Source organism: Podarcis muralis, chromosome 13 (genome assembly GCF_964188315.1).
Source record: "Podarcis muralis chromosome 13, rPodMur119.hap1.1, whole genome shotgun sequence".
NCBI lineage: Eukaryota > Metazoa > Chordata > Lepidosauria > Squamata > Lacertidae > Podarcis > Podarcis muralis.
Window position 1 is genome coordinate 29,832,926 of NC_135667.1, and position 27,995 is coordinate 29,860,920.

At 43.5% G+C, this 27,995-nt stretch overlaps 1 protein-coding gene across 5 annotated transcripts; it reads right to left on the reverse strand.

The window, feature by feature from the left end:
• Positions 1 to 25: 25 nt before the first annotated feature.
• SMARCE1 (SWI/SNF related BAF chromatin remodeling complex subunit E1) lies at positions 26 to 27,992 on the reverse strand. 5 transcript variants are annotated; one of them, XM_028705126.2, is made up of 11 exons: positions 27,882 to 27,992; positions 26,896 to 26,938; positions 26,168 to 26,211; positions 20,431 to 20,535; positions 14,672 to 14,752; positions 13,532 to 13,663; positions 12,696 to 12,867; positions 10,490 to 10,662; positions 7,407 to 7,508; positions 4,501 to 4,711; positions 26 to 1,769 (listed from the first exon to the last, which is right to left on the reverse strand). In XM_028705126.2, the coding sequence occupies exons 2-11, from the start codon at positions 26,900 to 26,902 to the stop codon at positions 1,558 to 1,560; spliced, it is 1,239 nt and encodes a 412-aa protein (XP_028560959.1). In that variant the 5' UTR covers positions 26,903 to 26,938; positions 27,882 to 27,992; the 3' UTR covers positions 26 to 1,557. The 5 variants fall into 5 exon arrangements, with proteins under 5 accessions (XP_028560959.1, XP_028560957.1, XP_028560958.1 ...); XM_028705124.2 differs by having other exon boundaries at positions 20,368 to 20,535; XM_028705125.2 differs by lacking the exon at positions 27,882 to 27,992 and adding an exon at positions 27,760 to 27,859 and having other exon boundaries at positions 20,368 to 20,535.
• Positions 27,993 to 27,995: the final 3 nt, after the last annotated feature.

A 27,995-nucleotide genomic window follows, 5' to 3' on the forward strand; every position in this document is an offset into this window, starting at 1 on the left:
TGAGACAAGTACAGACCGCTACCACTTTTCCATTTTCTTAAAACATGTTTTAGTTTATTACGTGAAAAACCATTTAAAACAGAACAAAGAGAGTTGTTTGAAAAACAAAACAAAACAAAACCCACCATAAATCCTTAAACCAACAACGGATTAGGAGACACTCACAAAAAGACTGGCGTTGCCTTCCCTTAAAGTTACTAATTTATTTTTTAATCCTCTGAGAAGACGTCTGTGGAGGGCAACCCTGAAGCTGAATTCTCAGACAGCCTGCGTTTAACAAGGAAAACAAATAACTTGGTGGCGCTGTAAGGGATCCTAAGAGCTCGCTGCAACTCCAAAGAGCTGTTTGACGTGAATTGCTTGCATGGTGCCGTGGTAATACAGCACAGCGTGGGAGGGGAAATGCTCTGACAAGCTTCAAACAACTGCCTTAGATTGTGTTCCACTACTGCCTTTGCACCAAATCGTTCTTAGGAAAGGGATCAAGGAGAATCAAAATGGCAGTGATGGGAATCCCTCAAGGATCCCACATTGCTCCACAGAGCCCCAGGACTTAACGAAGCTGTATAATGCAGTTGCATTTTCAGAGGGAATGGTCTTAATCACCATGTGCCTGGGGAGAAACTGCATTCTGGTTAAACGCCTTCCTAACATTTCAGACTTCTGAAATATTACATTTATCTCTCCCCCCACCCCCAGCGTTGGAAAGTCAGATTTTCTTTTACAGACAATGAAAAAGTGGAACGTTAAGAGCAAAGAAGGTGTCCTGCGATTGTAGCTCTTATCCAGATCTTTCCATGCAAAGTTGTATAAGGATTTCCCTAACAAGTTCTTTTTTTAAAAAACTAGTTTAAAACTATGAGGTGTGTGGTGTTTTTTAAAAAGTATTTTGGGTAGAGAGGAAATAAAACAAGAAGGGATTTAAAAATAAGCCCAGAAATGCAGTTTTGTGGAACAGGAAACTTCCTTTCTTCAGAAAAACGAATGGCAATTTAATTTTGCAGGAAGGAAATTTGTGCTTTTCACTGATAACCAATTTTTAATTATATCTGAAAGGAATGGACGTCTGGAGTATCAGTTCCACGCACAATTTTAAATAATGTGAAAGAGGGAGAGTGAATTTGGCATAAGCTGATTCGAAGTTGCCAAGTCTCCAACTGAGAACAAAGGGATTATTCAGATATGTGGATGCTTCTCTAAAACACTCTATAACTTTTCCCTGGAAAGAGGGCACAAGGAAAATTTTAAAAAGCAAATCATAGAGTAAAATTGCTTCCTTGAGAGAGAAGAGTGATGCTGCTGTTGTGGATTATGATGCACCTGTGTGCGAGCTGTGATCTGCTTCTGTGCCAACTGATCGCTCTAAATCCATTATGACCCCTGGATATCGGATGTCACAAAAAGTTAAAATGCCCAGTAACCATTTGGTGGTGACCAACATACAAAACATGAAACGATACCAAGAGGAGCCTACATACCACCTCTTTTCTTTCCCATGCTGTTAATCTTTTGTTTTTGTTTTTAAAAAAGGGAGATGCATGAAAAGTAGCTAAAAATTTATTCTTTCTTTTCACTGTCTTCCGGAACCACCGGGTCAGCTGGCGGTTCTTCGACCATGGCGCTGTTGCTTTCGGAGCCGGTGTTGCTGTCGCTCGTTCCTTCTTCCGCCATGCTTTCGACTCCTTCCTGGCCACTCTCCTTGTCTTCCGGAGTGGATGTCCCTTCACCGTTTTGCTGGCTCTCAATGGTTTCTTCCGCAGGAGGCTCCTCTGCCATAGAAACAAGTTTGTCAGTGAGATTTCCCCTCCTTTGAATTTAGAAAGCTTTTCAGGCACAACAATAGGTGTTCAAACAACGCATGGTGTGCCCAGAAAGAAAACAAAACAAAGCAACCCTGTCTTAAGAGTTGCTATGCATAAGATGGGTATTGTTTGTAGATTCTTGGGGCAATTGTTGGCTTGTAGAGCCTAGGTTGTGTAACAACCAAGTACTGTATTTTTTGCTCCATAAGACGCACCAGACCATAAGACGCCCCTAGTTTTTGGAGGAGGAAAACAAGAAAAAAAATATGCTGAATCTCAGAAACCAGAACAACAAGAGGGATCGCTGCGCAGCAAAAGCAGCGATCCCTCTTGCTGTTCTGGCTTCTGGGATAGCTGCACAGCCTGCATTCGCTCCATAAGACGCACACACATTTCCCCTTACTTTTTAGGAGGGAAAAAGTGAGTCTTATAGAGCAAAAAAATATGGTATATACAAAGGGGAATCAATATTCGGTAATTTGGCAGACTGGTTACTTATCACAGGGATATGGCTCAGTAATCATATTAAACAAGGTATGGAAATTCAGAAACTGTTTTAATTGCAGTTTCCCCAAATCCTCCACCTTAAATTCCACCAGAATTGTTTGAAACCTCCCTAGCTGGCCTGCTGCATGAACTCTAACTCCCCTTTACTGAAAATGTGCAGCCACCTCTCCAACCATTGGCTGGACTGCTATGATGTCATGGAATGAGCATTCTGAAGGCTAGGATCTGCCAGTACAGGGGCTTAGGGGCAGAAAGGGCTGTGAATTGTTGTGAAGATGTGGGGGAAAGGTGAGGAGGCATCACTATAACCATGGTCATCAACTGCTGAGCTGAGCGAATGAAGGGAGAGTGTGCAGTACAATGGGGAACAGTTTCAAGGAAGTCCAATTCCACACAAAAGCTTTCCCTTACTGACATATTTCTTTGGGAGGTGTTGGCACAGCCTAGTTCTTGCCTTCCTTCTGCCCCAAATTAAGCTGTGAGCACAATCAGGATGGCGGAGAGGCAGAAGTGCTTTCGGGGTCTGCACAAAAAGGGGCAATCCCTACCAACACCATCCCATCTAGCTCCAAGGAGTGCTAGTAATAATAATAATAATAATAATAATAATAATAATAATAATAATAATAATAATAATTTATACCCCACCCATCTGGCTGGGTTTCCTCAACAATTCTGGCTGCAGGCCCTGCTGCCTGGCTGCATAACCCTTCCAAATGTATCTGAGTTATTATTTGCATTCTTATTTAAATAACTTTTTAATTAGGCTTTATAATTAAGCATCACAGGAATAATAAATAATACAAATAAACCGACCAAGTCTCATGGCATTTGTGTATCACAAAAGGAGCATAATAAATTTGTAGTGATATCTACAGCACATGGTTCATTATTAGTGGTCAAGGTGTAAGTTCCTGGTTTGTGAAGTGGTTTAAGCAAAAACAATAAAAAGGGGGAAACAGGGACAGAATAGAATTAACATTCAACATCACATACCCAAACGCCTAATCAGGAGTCCTGGTGACGGTGCTTAGATTAAGAATGAGCAATAGTCATTTTCCCTCTTATGTTACAAATGAAACAATATAACTGAGTTATGAGCAATGATGAAAGGAGCAGGCCTACTATTTCCCAGAGTTCATTCTTTCAGTCTTGGTAGCTCAGTTGGTAGAGCATGAGACCCTTAATCTCAGGGCTGTGGGTTCAAGCCCCAAGTTGGGCAAAAGATTCCTGCATTGCAGGGGGCTGGACTAGATGACTCTTGTGGCCCCTTCCAACTCTACAATTCTATGACGCTAGGATTTGGGGGGCTCTGCACTCTCTCCCAACAAGGAAAGCATGTAAGGAAATGCGGTTTCTCTATTCTATCCTTCACGGAGAGCTTTGTTTCCCCCTGGCTGCGGGGTGGCGTGGGAACTAGTTGTTACAAAGCCTCAACGCCTACTAAGAGAAAAGGACCCTCAGAGGCAAACTTGTTTTCCATTGAACAATCAGCTGCTGAATATTGCTTTGGAGCAGCTCCACAGACCCAGAGGCATAAATCGAGGAAGAAGCCCTGCCCTGGGCACCTCTTCTTCAAGGCTCTTACCCAGCCTGACTGCACCAAGTTCGGGAAAGTTCTTCCTCTTTTTTCTTACAGGAGACTTTGTTCTGAATGAAAGGCTGGCTGTATCATAAATGGCAACTAAAGACAAGCCCTGGTTATTAAGTCACTGCAGAGTTCAGTCTTCCTCGCATCTGCGTCACCAGACGTGGCTGTAACCTGGCCCCTCAGTGATGCGTGACACATGAAAAAGGAGAAGCCACTGGTTGATGGGGGAGCCTATTAAAACTCAACTGTGCTACTCGATACAGTGGTACCTCGGGTTAAGAACTTAATTCGTTCTGGAGGTCCGTTCTTAACCTGAGGTACCACTTTAGCTAATGGGGCCTCCCGCTGCCGCCGTGCGATTTCAGTTCTCATCCTGAGGTAAAGTTCTTAACCCGAGGTACTATTTCTGGGTTAGCGGAGTCTGTAACCTGAAGTGTCTGTAACCCGAGGTACCACTGTACAGACTTCAGATCCTTTAAGAAAAGGCTCAGCTTAAAACATCAGCCCTTCTCCCTACCTCCGCTACATGCCCCCCTCATGCACCACCGCTGCTTCAAGGGAAGCCCCCCCCCCACACACCTGGGCTTGCCACACGGTTACCTGCTTCCATCGGAGTGCTCCCCTCTTCTTTCTTCTCCTCTGCCTTGCTGGCTGCTTGCTCCTCCTCGGCGCTTGTGCTGTTCTGATTGCGCTCGGCTTGCTCCGCGGCCTCCTTCTCCCTCTCCTCCTGCCGCTTGCGGGCCTGCTCCTCGGCCTGAGCGATTTCGGCCGCTATCTTCTCCATGTCCACCTCCACCTTCAGGCTGCACAGCTGGATGTGGGGAAGAGGGAAAAATCACATGTCACTTTTAAAATCCAGGTTCTCTCATCATCAAGTCCTGTCTCCACTATGAAGTCACTAGGCAGCCTTAGGCTCGGCATTTTCTCCCAACTTCAGTCTCCCCTCCCTCTGATATACAATAAGGGGATAATACATACAGCAGAAATAAGGCGCACAATATGTATGAATAAATCACATTGTAGGTGTGATTCATATACACTATCTTGATATCTTAGCAGAGAATCAAAGCCAAAACCCAACATTTGAGGGAACTGCAAGCCATCTGTGCTGGCAAAGCTCGGAAACTATTATTCCTAAGAACCAACAAGCTTTGTGTCAGTTGTAGCTTACAAAAAAAACCCTTTAAAATTAATTTGAACTAGTCCGATCTATCACTGCTTGGTTCTGGTGGTGGGAATATTCCAGGCTCGCTTCTTTATTTAAACAGAGTTGGTAAGATTCCTGTTGGGAAGTGCTGGGACCACATTATAGATTAATTCACCCCCCCCCCCAAAATCCTGTGGGGCTTGGTGGGGCAGCACAGCCAGTGCTGCATTCACAGCCACAGCATTCGCGCCAGCCAGGGGAGAAGGTATGGGGAGAGAGGCAGGGAAACCTCCTCCACCGAGTCAGCTCCCAGCTTGGAACAGCAAAGCATCCCAGGTTGGCCCTGTGGCTGCCATGTGATGGCAGGAGGGTCTACACAGGAGCCAGCAGTTCCCTCTCGCAACACTGCATTTCAGGGGTTTCTGTTGGCTACTGCTGGCCAGGATGCCACTGTTTGGGCAGGAGCACTGGGATACTCCTGACCAGCAGGGTTTCCCCGCCTATGGTGGAGCTCCGGCAGAGCCACGCAGGGCAGAGACACCTCAGCTCCATTCAAAGCCCCTCTTGTACAGAAGACTGTGTGTGTGTGTGTGTGTGTGTGTGTGTGTGTGTGTGTGTGTATTGCTTTGCTCACATACCATAGACAAACAGCTGACTGTTGTAGCCAGTGCCTTTTTTCTGGGGGGATGCATACCCCTAAACATTTTGTGAATCTGAGTTTGGCCTCACTGAGGGGCAGTATTTCAAGATGAGTAGGAAAATGAGAGTACCCCTAAACTTTTTTTTAGAAAGAAAAAAAAAGCACTGGTTGTAGCCACGGTTTACTATAAAAACACCTACTGCGTCAGGTTTTGAAGATTTTCTTACCCATAAATGGTTCTGTTTGTGGAACAGATTTTACACACGCCCCTCTGACACATCAAGCTGGGATTACGATGGGAGTTTTTATATTTCCGTCATTGCTGTACTTATGTGGCAAACTGCTTTGTGTGGAAAAGTGACATGCATTGTTTTTTTTGGGGATGTTGTCATTCCAATGATAATCTGAATTTCACACCTTCAGTTTTCTACAGCAGGCTCCAACAGCCAGACTGCAACTCCCTAGACGTTTCCTCTAGAGTTTCAGCTAGTCAGGACGAGTTGAACGGAATCACTTCCCTTTGTCAAACAACCAATTAATTAATTAATTAATTAATTAATTAATGGAACTTGGCCAGCAACAATGAGCGTGCAGTTTAGTTTGGGGTGTTATGTGGGCCTGGAGCAAAAGTAGTGCTTAAAAAAAGTTTAGGGGTATTCTCATTTTCCTACTCATCTTGAAATACTGCCCCTCAATGAGGCCAAATTGAGATTTATAAAACGTTTAGGGGTATGCGTACCCCTGTGTCCCGCCCAGAAAAAAAGCACCGAGAAAAAGTAAATAGTTACTAAGATAGAAAGCAGTTCTGCTGTTTTGGTCTCAGACATCATGATCTAGGAGTCACTGGGAAGCACAGGAGCTGGGTATGTTGGAGGGGAGCCATCACGTTCATTCCCTGTCGAATATTGTGAGCCTCGTTGAATCTTAAAAGCTGAGATGGGCCTCGTTTCCAGAGAGGTGATTAATAGGACTGGGTGTCAGACTAAGGCAGCGGTTCTCAACCTGTGGGTCTCCAGATGTTGTTGGACTACAACTCCCATCATCCCTGAGCTCTGACCTTGCTAGCTAGGGGTGATGGGAGTTGTAGTTCAACAACATCTGGGGACCCACAGGTTGAGAAAGGCTGGACTAAGGTGTGTTTGGCTCACATGAGAGAATCCCACTGACAATATTCCTACACATAGTAAGCTAGGAGGTTAGTGAGAAAGGCCACCTGAAACCCAGCATGTTAGTGAGAAGGCTAATCTTCTATTTGAAGGTATATCCAGCAATTTGAGTCTTCTCCACAAACTGCCTTTGGACATGGTGCAAGTTAACCATCTCAGTGAGAGCTGGCTCTTACAAGGAAAGTCTGTGGACTCTTTGGCCTGTATTTATTTTGTCTTGGAACTACCGGTGCAAGATGCTATTTCCCCATTGCTCCTTCCCAACCTGTGTACTGGGAGGCACAATATTTCGAAAAGGTGAAGCCTTCCTTCAAAGGAAACTAAACCTACCCTAGGGCTGATACGCAGCAAAGTCTCAGGCTCATTCCCTAGTCTTTCCAGACAAAAGAGCTCATGGAACCGGACGGACTTAGTGTAACAAAGCCTTAGAAAATTGCAATGGCATAGGATTTCAGCTCTTCCTCCTGTCTGTTTTGGGGAGTCACACATCAGCCCTTGATTGAGAAAGCCTACTAGTCCACGGAACAAGTAGAAAAGCTCTGCAGAACCCTACCCTCTTCAGCTCATTGTTAAAGGATTCTGTACTCTCCAGGAACTTCCTTTTCTTGTCCTGGTGACGTTCTTCTATCTGCAGGAGCTCAGCTTCTAGTTTCCGCTGTGAGTGAAAAATGAGATAAAAAAGTGAGCACATAGATGCAACACAAACACACAAGTTAATTCAAATGTTCATGCAAAAGACTGCTATATTTGAGAGCGGGGAATTTGAAGAAAAATATGCAGATCCTCTACTTTGAAATAAAAGAAGATGATTTCAGAAACAAAAAGAGGCCAAGTAATGTGAACCATTTTATTCCATTGGCAAACACCTCCCAAGAAATCCTTGCCACTCTCTTGCCTGTGGACCATTTCAAACATCCCTCTGCCTGAGACTTGTAAGAATGGTTAGAGCTGAGGCCTCTTCACGGGATCATAATTCTAAAGACCCATATTTGGGATGTGTGTATGTGGGAAGGTTTAAGACTGTAGTATAATCACGTCCTTAATTTCTGCTAATAAGGAAGTAAAGTTTATTTTTGGCAGCACACCAGAATGCCTCAAACACTTTACAAACAGGTTATTACGCTCCAGACCCAAGCTTAAAGACATTGCAAATGGCTGTAAAAATGCTAATTTATCTGTGCTTTAAAATAAGACTCTCTCTCTCACTCCATACCTCTCCATATACATACACACATGCCTGACTGCTTGAACACTAAGATCCATATTTTACAAGTCCTTCTATTATCAATTGAGTGTGTCCTGGTGACATTTCCATTTGTGTGCCGAGATGGTCCACAACTGTGAACTCTTTCCCAAGAGATTTGTCAGCCTGAATGCATTTGGAAGGTGTTAGTTGGGCTGGCTTTTTAGCCACACAGTTCAGAAGGTGCAGTGCTATTTTGAATTTAGTTTTAATATGCACATATGCTGCCTCCTGAAGTATACAAAGGAATTCTCAAGTTGTCCTCATAGCTAAGTGTAAGCTCTACCCAAGGACTTATTGGTGGTGGGTCCAACACTGTGGAACCAACTGTTCAGGATCAGGTATTATACAGTTGCACTAAAAAGAGGTGGCTCATTTTACATCCTTAAGACATCAATGACTTCCCTTCTTCTCTTTCCATACTTCATTTTACATATCATAAATCCCTGCATATTTTACAAAAACTATACCATTCAGTATTCCATTATTGCATCCATCATAACTTATTTACATGAATTTATCTTAATGCTGCCAACGTTTTCAGCTGTACACAATTATTTCCCATCTATTCAATAAATGTTTTCCAATCTTCTCTAAATGTATGTTCTTCTTGTTCTCTTATTCTATATGTTAAGTCTGCAAGTTGTGCATATTCTGTCAACTAAAGTTGTCATTCTTCTTTGGTTGGGACCTCGCTTGTTTTCCATTTTTGGGCTAACAAAACATGGGCCGCAGTAGTAACATAGATAAATAACCTTTTTCGACACCTGGGAATTTCAGTCTGAATTATCCCCAACAGAAAGGACACTGTTTTTTGAGGGAAAGTATTTTTAAACATTTTTTTTCCAATTCATTGTGGATCATTTCCCAATACTCTTTTACCCTTTTACAAGTCCATCATATATGAAAGAACGTTCCGTCCACCTCTTTGCATCTCCAGCACTTATCTAATTCAGTCTTATACATCTTAGCAAGCCTACTCAGAGTTAAATGCGAATCATTTTCAGGTAGTTCGCCTTCAAAGAATAGCATGCTGTAAACTTCAAGTCACTTTCCCAGAGTTTCCCCCAGAGGTTAAAATCTATTTTGTGTCCTATATCTATTGCCCAGTGTGTCATTGAGGCTCTAACAAGCTTGTCTTTTGTTTCCCAGTCTAATAACATATTATACATTTTAGACAAAAGTTTATCTTTGTTTTGTAGAAGTTCTTTTTCGAATTGTGAGCTTTGGTCTGAAAAACCATTTTTTCCCTATCTAATTTAAACATTTCATGTAACTGATGGTATTGTAACCAATCCGTAACTTGGTTTTCAGTTTAGGTTCCCCACACCCTGTACATACCATTGTTTTTCTATCCTAAATCTTGGAGAAGGAACACTTAGTTCACATATTTAGCAACTCGGGAAACAAACCCTAGCATGCAGAGAAATAGCCTCTGGCAGTTTGCATGCTAATGAAAAGTTGCAACAGCGTCTTTAGAAAGAGCGGCTCCTAGTTTCACCTGGTTCAACAGTTGAATCTCTGTGACAAAGTACAGCATGTACGGGGATATTTAAAGAGGTAGTCCAGACCTTTTGTTACATTTGATCTCTCTACAGAAATTGTCTAAAGAGCTGAATGTTGGGCCTCCCCCCACAATCCCCAAAAGTCAGAAAGAGGTAAGTTCTCTCTCTCTCTCTCTCTCTCTCTCTGAATCATATGCCCAGGATATGTGTTCAGCTACTTCAAGAGACTTGTAGGTTCTCCCCAAGCTGCTTTTTGAAACACATGCATGTTTATAGCAAGATCCGCTCCCCCCGCAAGACACACTTGCAAGAAGCAGCAGCAAGAGATACAAATAATGATACACGAGTTGTTTGGGATGAGGTGGAAGAAAATGAAAGGTAAACAAATCATTCAAGAAAAACAACAACATCTTATATTTTTGCACCACCTTGAAAGGGGGTGGGTGAGCCCATGAGTTGTGGATTGGAGGGAGGACTTTTAAAACAAGGACTAGAGTTGAACAGGACTGTAACAAATCACAAAAAAGTTTGCCAAACGTGTCTCTGAACAGGAGCAGCTGCCGTGCTCAAACAATTTCAGGCGACAGGAAGTCCAATATTATGGATGATTTCAGAGCCCAAGGACAGAACAAAGTTCAGTATTTATAATGAAGAAAATACTGTAGGTATTTCAGATTTTTTTTCCCCACCAGCAGAGAAAAGGCCCCCTCCCTAGCAGTGCTAGTGACAGGTCTCAACAACGGGGAGATTTTACCTGAATAACAGGTAGATTTCAAAACACGGGGTGGGTGGGTGACAGCTGCTGTTATAGGCACAGATATCACCCGGGCACAACTCACATGAAAAGCTATTACGTTTATTAAGCGTTCTCATATAGTCAAACTTTACCTGGTGAACCATTAAGGACTGGACTTGGCGCTTGAGAACCTGCATCCTTGCCGTGGTGACCACGGATCTGACATCGGGGACGACACTTTCACTCAGAATCTCACTAATTAAGCGGTGATTTCTCTGGAAACGGGCTGTGGCAGTGTGCTTCATAGAAAACCCGTCGTCATAATCTGAAACAAAAATGTATGCAGTAGTTACGTTATAGAAGATACCAGTGCAGTTTGCAGTTTTGCCACTGCTTAGCTTCACACGTAACACTGGCTAAGTAACTTTGGGTTGTATCTAATGTCAAGTCCTACTCACAAGCAGACTCACTGTATTAATGGGAATGACTATCTTAGGTTGCTTATTTCGAGGACTAAGATTGGATACAACCTCTTGAAGTGTACAGCTTTCTGTTCACTCTATTCCTTTCTGTCACTTCACTATCCCTCCCAAGAATCTCCAAGTTTCTTGAAATCCTTAAGCTTGGCTTTGTGGAATGCTCTCCCCAAGAAGGCCCGCCTGGTGCCTTTGTTAACATATCTTTAGGCACCAGGCAAAAACATTCCTCTTCTCCTAGGCTTTTGGCTAATTCAACAATCCATGGCTTTTTAAACTGTGTGTGACTCTTATGCGGTCCAACGAGTTCAGGACTGAACTGTTATTGACAACCCAGCTCGTGCCTTTAGCCACCACGACCTACAAGCTCTCAAACTCAATGTTTCCTGTTCTAAGTGTCACTAGATGCTGGTTCTTTTTTCTTATACAGAAGCCGCAGAGGGATTCACAATTAGAGAAAGCCAACTACATTGCACTCTGAAGCACATTTAGTCAGAAGAAAACCACGCTGTGCTCTGCAAGGTTTTCTGCCATGTTAGTATGAAAAGTATTGCAACCTTGGAAGAGTGAAGAGGGCAACCTGTAGGAAGATCTAGCCTAGGTTTGGACAGCCTGTGGCCCTCTAGCCAGCTTGGCCAATGGTCAGGATGAAAAGAGGACCCTACCTCTACATTAAAGAGTCTCTTCCCTAGCTTATATTTGTTTATGAAAGCGATCATGATCATCATCATCCTTGGCTGCTATATAGAGTGAGAAAGGAACCAAGCTGTGCTTCACAGATGGGTGGAGCACTGGCCTTCTTTTTGTAGAGGAATGTATATGTGCCATCAGTGAAGGAAACAGGAAGGTGGCTTTTTGTTTTGTTTGCTTTTCTGCAGAAGCACAGCAAGCCCTCGCCCTGTCATCTTTCCCAGCACAAGTCATTACTTAAACTGAATGGCAAACTTGCTGCCACCCACCCACCCTCCCCTAGCCAGAACCACCTACAAACAAACAAAAGAATGCCAGAGACAGTCAAGCACCAAAGGGCTTTTTAAATTTTTGCTTTGAACAGGGGGAGGATAAATACCGGCTATGGGTTTGGCCTTGTATCTAAACAAAACTTTATTTTGGGATAGGTTTCACTGAGGAGCCACCCTGAATTTCTAGCCCATCCCTTCCAGCCAATGAGTTCAGATTGATAAAAACGTTGGACGTCTGACAGCAGCAAGGCTAGCACTTAGTCTGGCCCGAGAAATAAAATGATTGTGCACTCAGTATGATGCCTCACCCCATGCTTAATTTCTGCCGTCAGAAGTAGGAGAGAGAAGCTTATTTGTAAGTCTTATTATGTCTCCTTAAACCCCCCTCCCTGCAAATCCTAAGTGTGTGAGGGCTTATGGTGGTCTCATGAAAGGCATTCTGCACAGGTTTGTGTGTTCTGTTACCCTCAACCCAAGTTGGAAGGCTGAATCCTGGCAAACGCAGGTTCCAGTGATAGGATAACAGTGAGATGCTTATTATTTCTCTCTCTCTCTCGCTCTCTCTCTCTCTCTCTCTCTCTCTCTCTCTCACACACACACACACACACACACACACAGCAAGACAAGGTGTTGCAATGTGAGAGCTGGAAAAATCCATGTTTCCCTGCAACTGAAGAGTTAGAGAGCTAGGGGAAACCCAGCCAGATGGGCGGGGTATAAATAATAATTAATTATTAGTAGTCGTATGGATCACCCACCACCAAGCTGGTGGGGCTGAGTGACAAGTAACTGGCCCAAGGATTCCTGCTAAACAATTCTATTGCCAAGCACCCTTTTTGAGTAAAAAGTTTCAGCTTCCCCACCAACCCCCTTGCCATTCCTTACGGGCAGAAAGCAGCACACCTGCCACTCCTGCTTACCATCCGGGTCTTCGGCGGGCTGGATGCTCATGTAAGGTTCGCCCTTCTCCATCCGGGACTGCCTCTGCCGGCTTTCCTCCTCCAGGGCGGCTTCGGCGCGGCTTTTCGCGTTGATGTAGGCAAGGTAAGCGGGTGAATTATGGTAGGCCTTCATTGACTCGTTGTACTCTATCTATAGTTTTGACAGATACATTTTAAAAATCGCACCCAAAACAGTCTCCCTTGCCCTTGGGGGAATCCTTCTGACTAAAGGCTCCTTGCAGGAAAACAAGGACCAATTTCACGCAAATCAAGGGGTGGACAACATCTCAGGGCAGCTTTACTGAGGTTCAACTGCTCTCCTCTGCAAAGGTCTCACAGCCAGAGGCAGGGCAGGGTGTCATCTAAACATTTCGGTGCGCGTCCATATATAATGAACAGCAAAGGGAATACAGGAGGAGTGTGATGCTGGGAGGAACTGGAAGAGGGAAATCTCATTAAACTGTGCTTTATTTCCAGGTGCCTTTAGAGTTGGGGGGCAGAGAGGGACGGCACACAACCTCGACTCAGGTTTAATTGAAGGATCTGGTGTTGTGGGCTCTTTTCAAGCAATCCAAGTATCGTGTTTCTACCATACTTTCCTTAAAGCTCCCGGGAGAGCTGGGCTTGCACAGCAAAGAGTTGATTCAGTTTCCTTCCTCAATAACTCTCTCGTATGTGAGTCTGCTTTATCACCTCCTCCTCCAGAGCTAGTCTCTCTTTCTTTTTAAAAAAGATTTTAGCCTCGTGTGTGCACGTGTGAGAGAGAGACGTCCAGTGTCATTTGGGGGAGAGAGAGAGGGATTTCTTCCGTGTACCTTTTCTGCTTCATATTCATTTAAGTACTCTTGCTTCTCTTCATCAGTGAGGTCTCGCCACATCCCTCCAATGATCTTCCCAATTTCCCATAACTTCAAGTCAGGATTGGACGCCTTCACTTGGTCCCAGACCTTAATAAAAACATCTGTAGTAAAGCTCCAGCTAACTGAATACTTATAAAATTAAACACATCTATTTTGTTGTTGTTAATATCACTACCATGACTAGGGTCTTTTCTGAGAACTATCATCACAATGCAAGGTTACATTAAGACAGGGTTTGTTTGTTTTTTTGCTATGCTATGTCCACTGTTTGATTATTTCTCTGGGGCAGGAAGTCAAGAGTTACGATGTTTATCCACTGCCTGGTTTAATTCTCAGCCGCACAGCATCTTTTCCGCCAGTCTTGCCCTTAAATCCTGCATTACGTTTCTTCTCTTTTGGTCTTAAGAGAGGCCGCTGGATGAAACTGGTGTTGCTGTGGTTTTTTTTTAAAACCAGAGATGGGAAGGCCGGTAACACAGTCGTCCTCCTGGCTCAGTGACTCCTCAACAATGGATTGGATCAGACGCTGTCCTAGGTACTCATTTTAATCAGGAAAAAGCTCACATTTAAAAAAAGGGGGAGAGAAAGAGAGAAATGGCGCTGCACCCTCTTTTTTAAAAAAAGAAAAAAAAACCACACACAACTTTTCAAAAAAGCAAAGTAGGTCCTATTGTCACTACTGCAAAGTCCAGCTATCAGGCTGCACCAATCCTGGATACTTTTAAAACAGAAAAGTATGTCAACAAGTCACCAGATGCATCCTTGTTAGCAGAGAGGGGTGGCAGCAGTTTTAAGCATTGTCTAAATATTCAATTAAATGAAGCTCTTCATTTGTCCCCCAAAAGTACGGTGGCCAAGTTTCGTCCTGCAGCGAAACTAACTCCCCACCCGCTCCATTTGCATGGTTCGCTATTGCCTTCACTGTAAAAAGAGAAGACAAACTGCATTCTTAAGTTTTCCCTTAAGGAAAGAAAAAAAACAACAGCACACATTCAAGCACACTTTTAAGAACCACCACGAAATAGGTTAAGCACGAGGCTAACGTGGTTTTTGATGACTGCATACTGAAATTAAGACCAAGTGTTCTGTACCCACCTTCCTGCTGTACCTCATGTAGGGCATGAGTGGCTTATCTGGAGGCTTAGGGGGTTTGGGGATTGTGATACCCGATGATGCCTAGAGAAGAACCAAATAAAATCCACTGGTTATCTTATCTCAAACATTTGCGAACCGCCAAGACAGGCATTTGCCAAGAGACGTACACAGGTAAGTGAGACACAGGTGCAGGCAACATTATTAGCTCTCATCAGAAGGGTTACATTCTCCAGCATCCTGGGTCGGGCATACTTTCCGACAGCACCTCTGATGAATTTGTCAGTACAGAGATTTCTAAATGAAAGAGAAGCAGATTTTCTCTACTTGTAACAGTGGCTTCAAAAGTCCGTTTTCACTTTCTAATGAGAGCAGCTGTTAACTCTACCAGCACTAAATACCTGAGGCTGCATCCACACCTGCCTCACTCCAGCGCTGGAGTTAAACACATCCCTTTTGTAGCCTCCACACCCACAGTTCTATGAAGCTCCCACAAACTTCAAACAGTTTGTTGGGATCATTTCATGTTGCCAAATATGCGGCTCTCCCATAATCCGCCTGCAACGCATAGCAGAGTATGGATGATGCTGTGTTTGACAGGGCCTTTCTAGAAAGCTATGATCGTTTAGGGCAGGCATGGCCAAACTTGGCCCTCCAGCTGTTTTGGGACTACAATTCCCATCATCCCTGACCACTGGTCCTGTTAGCTAGGGATGATGGGAGGTGTAGTCCCAAAACAGCTGGAGAGCCATTTTTGGCCATGCCTGGTTTAGGGGAATGGTAGTCACTGCTCCGAATCCTGGGCATACCCAATTTTGACTTCTTTTAGGCTGGCTTCTTGGGGATAGTTGGATTTTACAGCGGTAGCTTTCTTAGATCCCCCCCCCCCCCCCGCACCACAGCCCAGGGGAGCATTAGGGACACTTGCTGCCATAGGCACAGTGGCAAACCAGTGGTCAAGTTCAGGGGTGAATGCAACCTCAATGCTAAAGAAAAGAGACAGGTAACTTTAGGAAGAGGCAAGAGAAGAGAACGGAAATAGTATGGATATTCTTTCACTCAAGGCCTTCTCAGGTTATACTTATTCCATTAAGGCAGGCTAAGGGTGGGGAGAACCCAGAAAACGTATCATAACAAGAACTCTGCAAGGTTGGCTCCCTCAACCTGTACACCACATGAATCCGAATTTCACTGTCGGAGTCCAAATTAGACTGTGAGTTCCTGGAGGGACCTTTGTCTTCCTTAAAGGTACAAACCGCCAAGCACCTTGCCTGCACTCAATAAGAAAGAAAAAGAAAGACACTAAAACAAATAGGTGTTATTGGCTGGCAGCTACACAGTGCCTTCCGTTCTATGATTTATTTTCTCGTTTCCAAAATACATTATTTGCACAAATACAACCTCTCATCCATCCAAGACAAGCTGACACTTCGTTTGCATTATCTATAGTTTTCCAGAAGGATATAACTCCTCAGTCTTAACACAATTTCCATTAAAAGCCTTGGTTTCCATACTCCTGCTGAAATGAGTGCAGTATATTTGTTATATATATATATATATATTTTAAAAACCCAAAACCAAATTTATATACTGCTTGGCTATAGCAAAATCTCTAAGTGGTTTACAAACCATGGCTATGGTCCAGTGTTCTGTGTTCATGTGGGGACTGAATGCCAACTATATTAAATGGACCCCAAGGGAAATTGCAAGAGTCAAATTCCCCACACTATTTCTGATAGTGTGATAACTCTGGACAATGGAATTCTACCATAGTAAACTATTATGTTCCCACATCTGGCAGTTGCTTACAGTGCCAGAAGCTCTGACTTGTACCACCATCTCCATGGGCTTCTTGTTCATTTCAATGGAAGAAACAGATCAGTGCACACCATTTCTCAGCTCATGTGGATCTCCTCTTTCCATAGCAATTAATGGGGCAGCCTGCATGAACAAGATTCCACCTGCACCTTGCAGCACATATAGCTGTCCTGGAACTGCAGTGTTTAAGATGAAGGCATAAACATACAGACAAGTCTCTGCATGGATTTCAGTTTTAGAGCAGTAAGGTCAATCTCGCAGAATGTGGCAGGATCACTAAGCCTGAGGTAAAGCATGTGTGGCAAGAAGCTTGCAAGATCAGATCTCTAGCATTCCAGAAGCACTTCAATTTTTTGTTTTGTTTTGTTTTGATGCAGGAAGAAACCCCAGGCTTTGCTCCTGCTCATATTTATGAAATGCTTTGAACCAATCAATTCATACATCGCTTCCATTGAAATATCTATATATCTATATCTATCTATATTTAAGTTCTTGAGGTATATGCATTAGCAACTGTATACAGATACATGCACACACATAACAATGGGCCTGAAAACATTCAGTGAATTAATTTAATGCTTATAAATCAATAGGGTTTTTTTTTTAAAGACCACATATATTGAAATATACACGGCAGAGAAAGGTGTAAATGCTCATGACATATATACAATGGAAATCTGTGAAACATAAAAACCTGTTTTAATCTGAACTTAAATTCAGATTTTAAAAGTCTTTGGGGATAAGATTTTTAAATGATGAATGGACAAAAACTGTATTTGGGAAAAACACACACAGACACCTTATGATGATCTTAGTAATGTAAGAAATCCTTCCTGTGAAATGTGACTTAAAAGCATGAAGGGCCATCAATTCCCCGCCATCGTACTGTGTGCCTTCTGTATCGCTTTGCCACATTGATCTACTTCTGATCTGAGTACCGAGGGCCAAAAGAGGGCTCTCTTTCACTTATCAAATGACTGTTGTGTTGAGCTGCGGACGAACTCCACAAGGCACATGAAAGTCCCTTGAGAGTTGCACACTTCAGTTTTGGGGCTGCTAGGGGCAGGCCGTGACAGCAGCTACTATGCAATTCAGCCTTGCCCAGCTCAGTATCATCCAGATTCTTTGGATTACACCACCCCTGGCCATGCTGCCCATAGCCGATGGGAGTTGTAGTCCAAAACATCTGGAGAGAACCACACTGGGGATAGCTGATGTGCTTCCTTGTTTGACTGTCCAGCGTGGGTGAACACTGTTCTAACACTTACTACAGTTATCGGTTACTAGCAGATTCCAGAAGAGCAACCGCATTTTATTAATTTGTTAGCTAACTTATAAAATGCTTTTTCAAGGTATATTACACATGCTCCTGGAAGGGCATGAGAGCCACTTCCTTATAGCGTTAGGGGCGGCCGCCGAGACCACATAACACCGGTCTTGAAAGACCTACATTGGCTCCCAGTACGTTTCCGAGCACAATTCAAAGTGCTGGTGTTGACCTTTAAAGCCCTAAATGGCCTCGGCCCAGTATACCTGAAGGAGCGTCTCCACCCCCATCGTTCTGCCCGGACGCTGAGGTCCAGCGCCGAGGGCCTTCTGGCGGTTCCCTCATTGCGAGAAACAAAGCTACAGGGAACCAGGCAGAGGGCCTTTTCGGTAGTGGCGCCTGCCCTGTGGAATGCCCTCCCATCAGATGTCAAAACGATAAACAACTACCTGACATTCAGAAGACATCTTAAGGCAGCCCTGTTCAGGGAAGTTTTTAATGTATGATATTTTAGTGGGGTTTTTGGTTTCTATGGAAGCCGCCCAGAGTGGCTGGGGAAACCCAGCCAGATGGGCGGGGTACAAATAATAAATTATTATTATTATTATTATAGCGTTATTCCCGCCCACCCCCGTTCTTGTGTAGAAGCAGGCAGGGAATGCATGAAATGGGCCTGGAGTGGGATTCTTTCCCAGACCTATGTTGCTCAGCTGGGATTACAACAATCAAGGGGAAAGGAAGCATGTAATGAAGTCTGGCCTGTATTGACCCGTTACTGCCACATTATCAGGGGGAAAAGCATGAGAAAGAAGATCTCACAATGATGCGGTCACCACTGGCCGGTCACTGTGATGCCGTCTACAGCAGCCAGATGACATGAGTTAAGACAGCCTAGGTGCTAACAGGTTATGATGGAGCATTCTCCACCAGCAATGCTTACAGGCTGTTTCTTTCTGAGCCCAATTCAAGGTGCTCGTGGTGCTGTTTAAAGCCCTAAACGACTCAGGCCCCAAATACCTGAAACTGCCTCCTTCTCTACAGACCCCCTTGGGTGTTAAGATTGGCAGGGGAGCCCTATTGGTTATTTGCCCCCCCCAAAGCTCAGGGGGTGGCAGCCCAGGAAGGGGCATTTTCTATGGCAGCTGCTAAAAAGTGCATCTGGCATCTTCATTATACTGTACAGCTGTTGTCGAATGAAGATGCACCTCTTTACACTGGCTTTTGGCACCAAAGCTGTGTATTTTTAGGGCCAGCTTATGTCTATATTGTTTCTAAACATTGCTTTTCATTTTGATAACCTGCCCTAGGACATTAGGCTGAAGGGCAAGTAATATATATTGATAATAATAGTAAAAATAATGAATGTCCTTTGGCAGTAGATAGGAAGCAAGTAGGAAGGTCAAGATGGTAATTCTTGCTGATTCTTTCCCCAATTTTAAGCATCTTTTAGGAAGACATCAAAACTTCACATAAGTAGTCTAAAAGTAGTAATGGGAAAATCCAAAATGATGTTTAATTCTGAAGGTGAGCAGGTGCTCCCCCCCCGAACCCCAATTCCAGAACACAGCTTATTTTACACATGGAAGCAGAAGATGCCAATTTAAATGAGCCTAAGAAGATTTTGGACATTCTTGAATGGCTTAGTTGATAAACAAATTGGCTGCTGAACACTGAAAACCTGGAAGTGTGTGTTCCGGTTTTCGAGCGTTTTTTGAAAGCCAAATGTCCGACGCAACTTCCAACTGGGTGCAGGAAGCTCCTGCAGCCAATCAGAAGCCACACCTTGGTTTTCAAATGTTTTGGAAGTGGAACAAACTTCAGGAATGGATTCCGTTCGACTTCCAAGGTACCTTGGTCCTCGAACGGAATCCGTTCTGGAAGTCTGTTCAAGTTCCGAAACGTTCGAAAACCAAGACGCGGCTCCTGATTGGCTGCAGGAAGGTCCTGCAGCCAATCGGAAGCAACGTAAGCTGTGACAGATGTTCGGGTTCCAAAGAACATTAGCAAACCGGAACACTCACTTCTGGGTTTGTGGCGTTCGGGAGTCAAAACTTTAGACTCACAAGGTGTTCGGGATCCAAGGTACAACTGTAGTTCTAAAACAATTTTCTGCAAATTTGGAAAAGGTCCACCCATCTGAGGAAGTAGGCTGTAGCTTCAGAAACATTCCTGCCAAGTTAAGTCTTGAAGATGCTGAAGCATGCCCGCCTTTTAAGTGAACTGTTCTTCTGGAACTCAAAAGGCTGATTCCCTTGTTCATGTCTATCACTTGCTTCCTTCTCCCTTGGTGCCCTGGCAAGGCAATGTGTGAGCTGCCTCCATGGAAACCACAGTCAAGAGGTGCTGGGAGTGGTGCCTGATCTGTGATAACAGTTTCACCCAAATGTGATGCTCCACTTATCAATGGGCATACACGTGAACTCACCCTATTTTTTTGTATGCTTTACAAATAGAAGGCCATTATGTAAAACGTGCACAGTGAAAAAAAAGAAAGGAAAAAAAGAGGAAGACTAGGGAGAAAGGGAAAGAAACCACAAGTTATTGTTGTCCATGTTTCATATTTGAAAAATGAAAATAAAAAAGTGGTATCAGCTAAGATTCAGAAGAACCTAACTCTAAAGCCATTTCTGGTCACTTCCTGTTGTTTGCCGGATGACGTAATAGTTGATTCTCCTACCGTGGCCCGGCTGTTGGTGCCCGGGTTCCCTCCCAGCCTGTAGTTGTTGTAGGCCAGATGGCTGTATGGATTGTATCCCACAAACCCCGGTGTGCTGGGCATTTGCTGATGGAAACAAATGAGACAAAAACACGAATGAGAAATGAATCCCAACGAGGAGAACACAGAGAAATGAAAATGGTTTGCAGTACAGCATGCAAAAGCAACCGGAAATTTAAACAAGCATAATGAGGTGTTAACAGCAGCTGGCTCTCTCTCCCTCTCTCAAGAGGGACAGTAAGCCTGAATGAAACCTGTTGAGGAAAGAGGGGTTTCTCTCTTTAAAAAAAACTTGCCACTGCAGATTCTGGATGGGTGTAACCTCAAAGTTAAAACAACTGCCTAGTTCAGACAACAACCTTGAGCTAGGTTAAGAACGTTGAGAACTTAAAATAAGAAAAGTCACTTTATCCAAAGATGGTCCACAATTATATTGGCCTACTCCGACCTCTTTTTCTTAATGGTGACACTGATCATTCATAATGTACGGATATTCTTCACAACTGCGGTCAGGGCAGTGCGGTGGGGTAACTGAAGACATGCTACAACGATAAACTATAATGTTGTTCACTGCTCCTGCTGCACAGAAATAGCATTTTGGTTTGTGACACTCATTCTGATTGTGCAGATAAAATATAACTGATAGAATTCGACAGGATGGGGTATGGGTGTGTGAAAACAGTCCAGATCCAAGGATCCACAGGCATGCACCTCTAGATCGTGGTACCCTGGCGCCCTGGCATCTTTACTTGGTCGCAAGTGGTTGGTATAAAGGTAAAGGTAAAGGTACCCCTGCCCGTACGGGCCAGTCTTGCCAGACTCTAGGGTTGTGCGCTCATCTCACTCTAGAGGCCGGGAGCCAGCGCTGTCCGCAGACACTTCCGGGTCACGTGGCCAGCGTGACAAGCTGCATCTGGCGAGCCAGCGCAGCACACGGAACGCCATTTACCTTCCCGCTGGTAAGAGGTCCCTATTTATCTACTTGCACCCGGGGGTGCTTTCGAACTGCTAGGTTGGCAGGCGCTGGGACTGAACGACGGGAGCGCACCCCGCCACGGGGATTCGAACCGCCGACCATGCAATCGGCAAGTCCTAGGCGCTGAGGTTTTACCCACAGCGCCACCCGCGTCCCCAAGTGGTTGGTAGCCAGGTGCAAAATGCACCTGGCGCCTGGCTAATTTCAAACACTGAAAACAGCAGACCATGGCTTGCTTCATAGCCGGGTCAGAAGAAGGGAACTGCATCATGCAATGAGGAGAGGAAGAATAAAATCCCAAAGCTCCTTGCTGACATAATGTCAAATCATGATTTGGCACTGTGTCTGAACCACCCAGATTGCCAGTCATCTGCCTGCCTGGGGGCTAATTGTTATGCTCTGTAGGTGAATGGCAAATTGCATGCTTGATTTAAATATACATTCTAAAATAATCAATATAACCTTAGAACTATTACCACCCAACCTGCTGGGCTGGGCTCCAGCCAACCGAAATTAGAAAAACCAACTACCCTTCAGGTGCTTCTGAAGGATGCTGAAGGAAAACTCCCAAGAAAAATGGAGATTCACAGCTCTGATTCATTGCTTATCCAGGTGATCATGGGGTACAAAAAATCCCACACAAAACTGGAATACTCAAAGGACATGATACATCATAGGAAAGCATCTAAATATGTTTAGCCAAGTAGAACTAGTCCTTTATATGGGCACTCGGTGTACCAATATTTTCTTAAGCCGTTTGTATTTTCAAAATTAGTTCATGGTTCAAGCTTCAGTATTTATTTTGGATCTTTATATTCAACCAAATAGGACTATAGGTTGCATGTTAACAGTTATCTAAAATACAAGTTAACCCCCCCCCCCAATGAATGAATATTTAATGGCAGCTGAAAATCCCATAGCTGAGATAGAAATCGTTGAAGCTGTGCCACAAAATAAATTAAAAAGAATTCTTTTTTTGGGGGGTGGGGGTGGGGAGGTGTTTCCATGGTGTCAAAAACATCCAGGAAGGCATTCCAAAGTCAGAGCACTGCCACCAAAAAAGCACTCGCCCTCGTATTCACCTGCCACACCACACTTTTCAATGTTTACCTAGCTCTAGCAAGGTGCTAGGAGCTGTACAGGACAGAAAAACTGACATGGTGTAAGTACACGGAAACATCCCATAATAGGTTGCCCAGGTATGTTGCTAGATGTTTGACTAGGAACTCATCAGTACTTAAATGTCTTCATTGCTGGCTCATTTCTGAGCGCAATTCAAAGTGCTTCTGTTAACCTTTAAAGTCCTATACAGCCTGAAAGCTGTCAAGTATAAGGGGCTGCTTACTCTCACACAAACCTGTCTCTATGGTTAAGTCCTCCGTTGAGGCCCTTCTCTGGGTGCCTCTCCTGCAGTTTAAGTGAGTAGCAACTAAAGAAAGGGCTTTGGAACGCTTTCCCCAGGGAGACTGGCACAAAATTTCACATCCTGCTGGCATCAGGAGACTTTGTTTTATTTGCCCAGGTCTTTCAAAATAGATTTGCTTTCAGGCTGCCAATGTGCTTTTCCTGGTTCTTTATAGTTCTATTATTATCATTTCAAAATATCCCTATAAGCCACCCTGGAGGTTGTGAATCTGGCAGGTGATATATCAAATACTTTAATTAAATAAATGCAATGGGGACTCCAGCCAGCCAGATGTTTCTAGAACGCAGTGGGAGGAAAGCTTACATAGTTACCCTGGTATGGAGTGGGTGACACAAAATTATTTTAAAATTATTGCAGCCCTGAAGAGAAACTGCACAGCCACAATATTTAATCAATGTAATCAGAATTCAGTGCATCAAAAGATCCCAGAGGGCAAGGAACTTTATGTTCAAGTGTACATGAGTAGCCAACAGTTGCATGGAAAAGGTCAGGTGGGCCAAAGCTCAGAATGAACCTGGGCTTGCAAGAGAAGTTAAAAATAATAATAAAGATTTATTCAGCTACATTCAAAGCAAGAGGAAGTTCAAGCAAGTAGTACAGTGGTGCCTTGCAAGACGAAATTAATTCGTTCTGCGAGTTTTTTCGTCTTGCGAACTTTTCGTCTTGCGAAGCACGGTTTCGGAAAAGTTTTGGAAAAGCTTCAAAAATCACCAAAGTCTTCAAAAACCTCAAAAAAGGCTACCACACCGCGTGCTATGAGTTGCTCCTCGAAGTCAAGTCGCAACTGTATTAACGGTTTTAAGAAAAAAGAAACAAAAACAGAAAGGAGATTCCGACTAAACATCAGAAGTAAGTGCTGTTTGACAGTGGAATGGATTCCCTTGGGAAGTTGTGGACCCTCCTTCCTTGGAGGTTTCAAAGCACAGGTTGACTAACCTTCTGCCATGGATGCTTTAGCTGAGATTCTTGCACTGCAGGCAGTTGGAGCAGATGACCCCTGGGGTCCCTTCGAACTCTACACATCTATGATTCTAAGGAAATGTCATTGGCACCCCAGTGCTAAACTCATTTGATGGAAGTAAGTTCTGCACAAATCAGTGAGGCTCCTTTCCATGTAAATAATATAACTGTTAACGGCTAGATAATACAACTTTTAATAATGGGGGTTCTATTCTGTAGCCTGGTGAATAGGTAGAGTGGACAAACAATGTTTAAATCATGGTTAAAGAAGGGTACCAGGTTCTCACACAGCACCAATCTATAATTAAAACCAAGTCCAAAAGCCAAGAAGACGTCAGGTTATGGTTTGTTTTGGAGCAAACAAACCATAGTTGAGCTGCTGGGGAGGGTTCACATATAACACTAAGCCACGGTTTAATGAACTACAGCTTAATGAACCATGGTTTAATGTTATGTGCAAACCAGGCCACTGCAGTAACTAATGACCAAATAGAAACAAAATGTTTAGAAGTGCCACAGAAAAAGGGGGAAATAGGATCCAACCAACAGTTCTGTCCAGTATACCCAAACCTGGACAATTCTCGGCTCTTGAACCATCCCGATATTCTGTTTTATTCTGTTCTGGAGAAGGTGAACCATAAATGCAACTAATACCCAAATCATTACTTTGAGACAGTACACTAGGTGCATAGTTTGCAGCTTGAATGCACTCCCAAAAGGTGGGCAATAAATATTTTTAATATAGTGGTTTAATAATAAGAGGTTGGTTGTTTTTTTTTTTTTTTTTTTTTGCAAAAGCAGTTTTGAGCATGGCCTTAGTATTTTTTAAAAAAAGTGATATGCACCAATTACAGACTCTCCAGATACCTTTCAGTTGGACCATTAGTATGCAGCAATCTGTGGAAACAGGCATGTTCACATTGTTTGGGTCACCAGAAACAAAATGAGTAGGCTGTGTTCAGGTGAGATGCAAGGAGAAGAGGGAGACCACCTACCAAAAAGGTCACTGCATATGTGACAAATGGCCCACAAAAAAATGGAATCAGTGAGCTTTTGCACGAGTAGTATCTGCAGGTGTCTAATTGTTTATTTCTCATTATTTTCTGTTACCACACAAAATCCAGATTAAATGGAAAGAGCTATAGGATGGCATTCTGACATGGTGTCAAACATGGTGTGAGTTCTACAATAAATTCCCATCAGGAAGCCCTCTGGCTCTGCAGACAGCAGCCGAACCAGGGAGGCTGAGTTCACACATCACTTGCACTTTGGTTTAGACAAGAAGCTGCACCAAGCCTTGAGTTTGCACACCCACCCCACATAGCTAAGGAGGAGGTTGGGGACCTTCACTTCTATTTAACCACAGCTTCCTGTGTCATCCAAACCTGTGGTCAATTTGGTTAAAGAAGCCAGTTTCTGAAAACACAATTTGAAGTTGGCTTGTTTTAAGCTAACTATAGTTAAAAACCATAGACAACATGACAACTGTAGTAAATCAAAAGCTTCTTCTCACCTGAACTCAACAATGGTTTAGCATGACATGCCAGCCTGGTCACAAAGTGGAAACCCGAGGCCTGCATTTAATTCTTACCTTCTGCTCTCTAAAGTATGTGGCTTATAGCGTGCCTTCCTTTTCATACCACACACCACAGATATTCTGAACGTGTTTACTCAAAAGGTTAATCTACTCTCTTTCCCTAGAAGTGAAAACCTTGTTGCTGTTCTTTGTGTACCTCACTTCCACCTTCTGCTACTGTATCTAATAGCTATAACAACATCTCCACCCCCCCACCCCTATTCCCTGCCAAGGTGTTTATACCTCATTCTATGGGAATAATTACAATATACAATTAGGGAGATTCACAAATGCCTGTTATTACCACACAGATGCTCATATCTTAGCAGACTTAAAAAACAGAGCTTGCATTTATCCAGGTTCCAAAAATGTGTGGTCACAGCTTTTACTAGGTGCTTTGGAAAGAAGCTATGTGAGATATTACTTGGATTAAAGATGCAACACGAGATTAAAATGTGTACTTTTACAAAAATGAATGCCAAATGTTATAGGAAGTAAGCTTGTGTTATAGTCTGGAAACATAGCAAGCAGCAGGCATGAGACCCCAAGTTCTAATTCTTGAAAATGCCAGTTAAAAGCACTCCACAGCCAGGGCTGGCAAAGGATTCTGAGGTATGGACTGGAGTCAGAATTTAATCACGCTGTTTGAGAGGAACCATTTGTCTGATTTGGTTTACAGAGGTCTGCAGTATCTTCTCAGCTGAACTAAAATGAAATCAGGCTTTAGTTTACAAAGGAAGAAAAATACTTTCATACTTACGGTTGTGGGGGCTGGGGTGGGTGGTGGGGCATAGGATGGCCTTTCTGTTTTAAAAAAGAAGGGGGGGGGGAGAATGACTATGTAGACAAGCTGGAAACCTAGAGACTGCCAGAAAAAATTTCAAGTATCAAATCAAAAGGTGAATAGATGAGGGGGAGGAAAGTCTGTCATTTAAGAAAATACTTCATATAGGAGCATCCAAGCTGTGGTTTGTAATCTTGTGTTCAGTTCCCAAGAACTCAAAGAAGTGAGTAGAACGAAGAAGCCCAAGTAAATTAAAAGTACAACAGAATTTCTCTGTATTCTTCCCTTCTCCAATTCTAACTGAACAACAAAAGGGTGGCTGATTGAGTTACTGAAGCAGTAACAGACTTGTCATGTGACTGCACATCCAGACTGTCACGATTTTCAGGATTTTGGAAAATTCAGGGTGCACAATTATAGTTGATTTGGAGCTCTTGTGCAAATGAACTTTTTGCCATAAGGACAGTGACAGTAACACACTAAGTACGTAGTTCAAAATTGGGAAGGTTTAGAGCAGACTTTCTCAACTTTGGATCCCCAGGCGTCCCCAGATGTCTGGGGACCCAAGGCTGGGAAAGGCTGGTTTAGAGAGTGCAGATATCATTATCAATGATCCATGGAATGAAATATTGGTGCTATTCTATATGTGGATATGAATTAAATAAGAAAAAACACACATACACACAGACTGCTGCTGAACTTACTTGACATTTTGGTAGAAAAGTGTTCAACCAGCTGACATTAGATCTGAAAAAGAAAAGCAGAACATCACTATAAATCATGTTCTCTCTTGACACATCCCATATAAACAGTTGGACCAACGTAGTCCTCCAACATCTACAACTAAAGCACATAATTGATATACAGTACTGAACAACAATCATCTATAAACTTCATTGTTTGCAGTACTGAGCTACCTTCTTAAACACAGATAATCCCCTTGTTGTTTCAGAGCAAAGATATGAACCAGTACAGGAAAAGTTTATTTCCCTCCCCCTTTAAACACTACCCACTTGTAGCGACTTCTTTCATGCGGTACCAAAAGAAAAAGTTGAAACCAAATATCGCAAATGGTTTTCCTCTCTAGAGAAGAAAAAACTCTGAATCAAAATGCTTGTTTTGTGTAACAAGATCAAAATCTCAGAGTCATTAATGAGAACAGATTAATTTAGGAGGATCAGTGTTTATATGTGTGTGTGTACACACATATGTACACTCAATGAGGCCAAAATTAGACTCACAAAATGTTTAGAGGTATGAGTACCCCTGAGCCCCCCCCCCCAAAACCCTGATCCTCCTAAATTAATCTGTTATCAATAACGACCCTGGGAGTTTGAGATTTATATTGTATTATATATATAGCTTTCATATATAATAGAGAACTTTCTTTTTAAAAATCACGTTATGCCTTTTGTGTTATTATGCTGTGAACCGCCCTGTGATCTTCGGACGAAGGGCGTTCTATAAACGCAATAAAATAAATGAATGAACTGAAGTACTGCCAGCTCTGCCTGTCCATCCCCTCCGCAAGAAGACGACGACGACCCGCTGGACTCAGCAGGACCTACTTCCGAGTAGACCTAGTGAGGACTGCGGGGAGCGGGCGCCACCCTCACAGCGGGTGCGGGGAGGAGGACAGCTAACGGGCGCGCAGGCTCTCTCTCACCCAGGCTGGGCCCCGCAAACTCACCGGCTCCAACACGGGCCTCGGGCCTCGCTCCTTTGTCTCCAACGAGAGGGAAGCGGCGGAAGCAGGGATGGAGAGAGAGGGAGGAGGGGGAAGGCAGCAACTTCCGTTTCCTCT

Excerpts from the sequence above, each read along its gene's own strand:
- SMARCE1 (XM_028705124.2), bottom strand. Across the intron at positions 14,753-20,367 it reads TGACCAGAAATGGCTTTAGA|GCATCATCGGGTATCACAAT; the intron begins GTTAGGTTCTTC and ends GTTCTTCTCTAG. Across the intron at positions 1,770-4,500 it reads GAGCACTCCGATGGAAGCAG|AGGAGCCTCCTGCGGAAGAA; the intron begins GTAACCGTGTGG and ends TTTCTATGGCAG.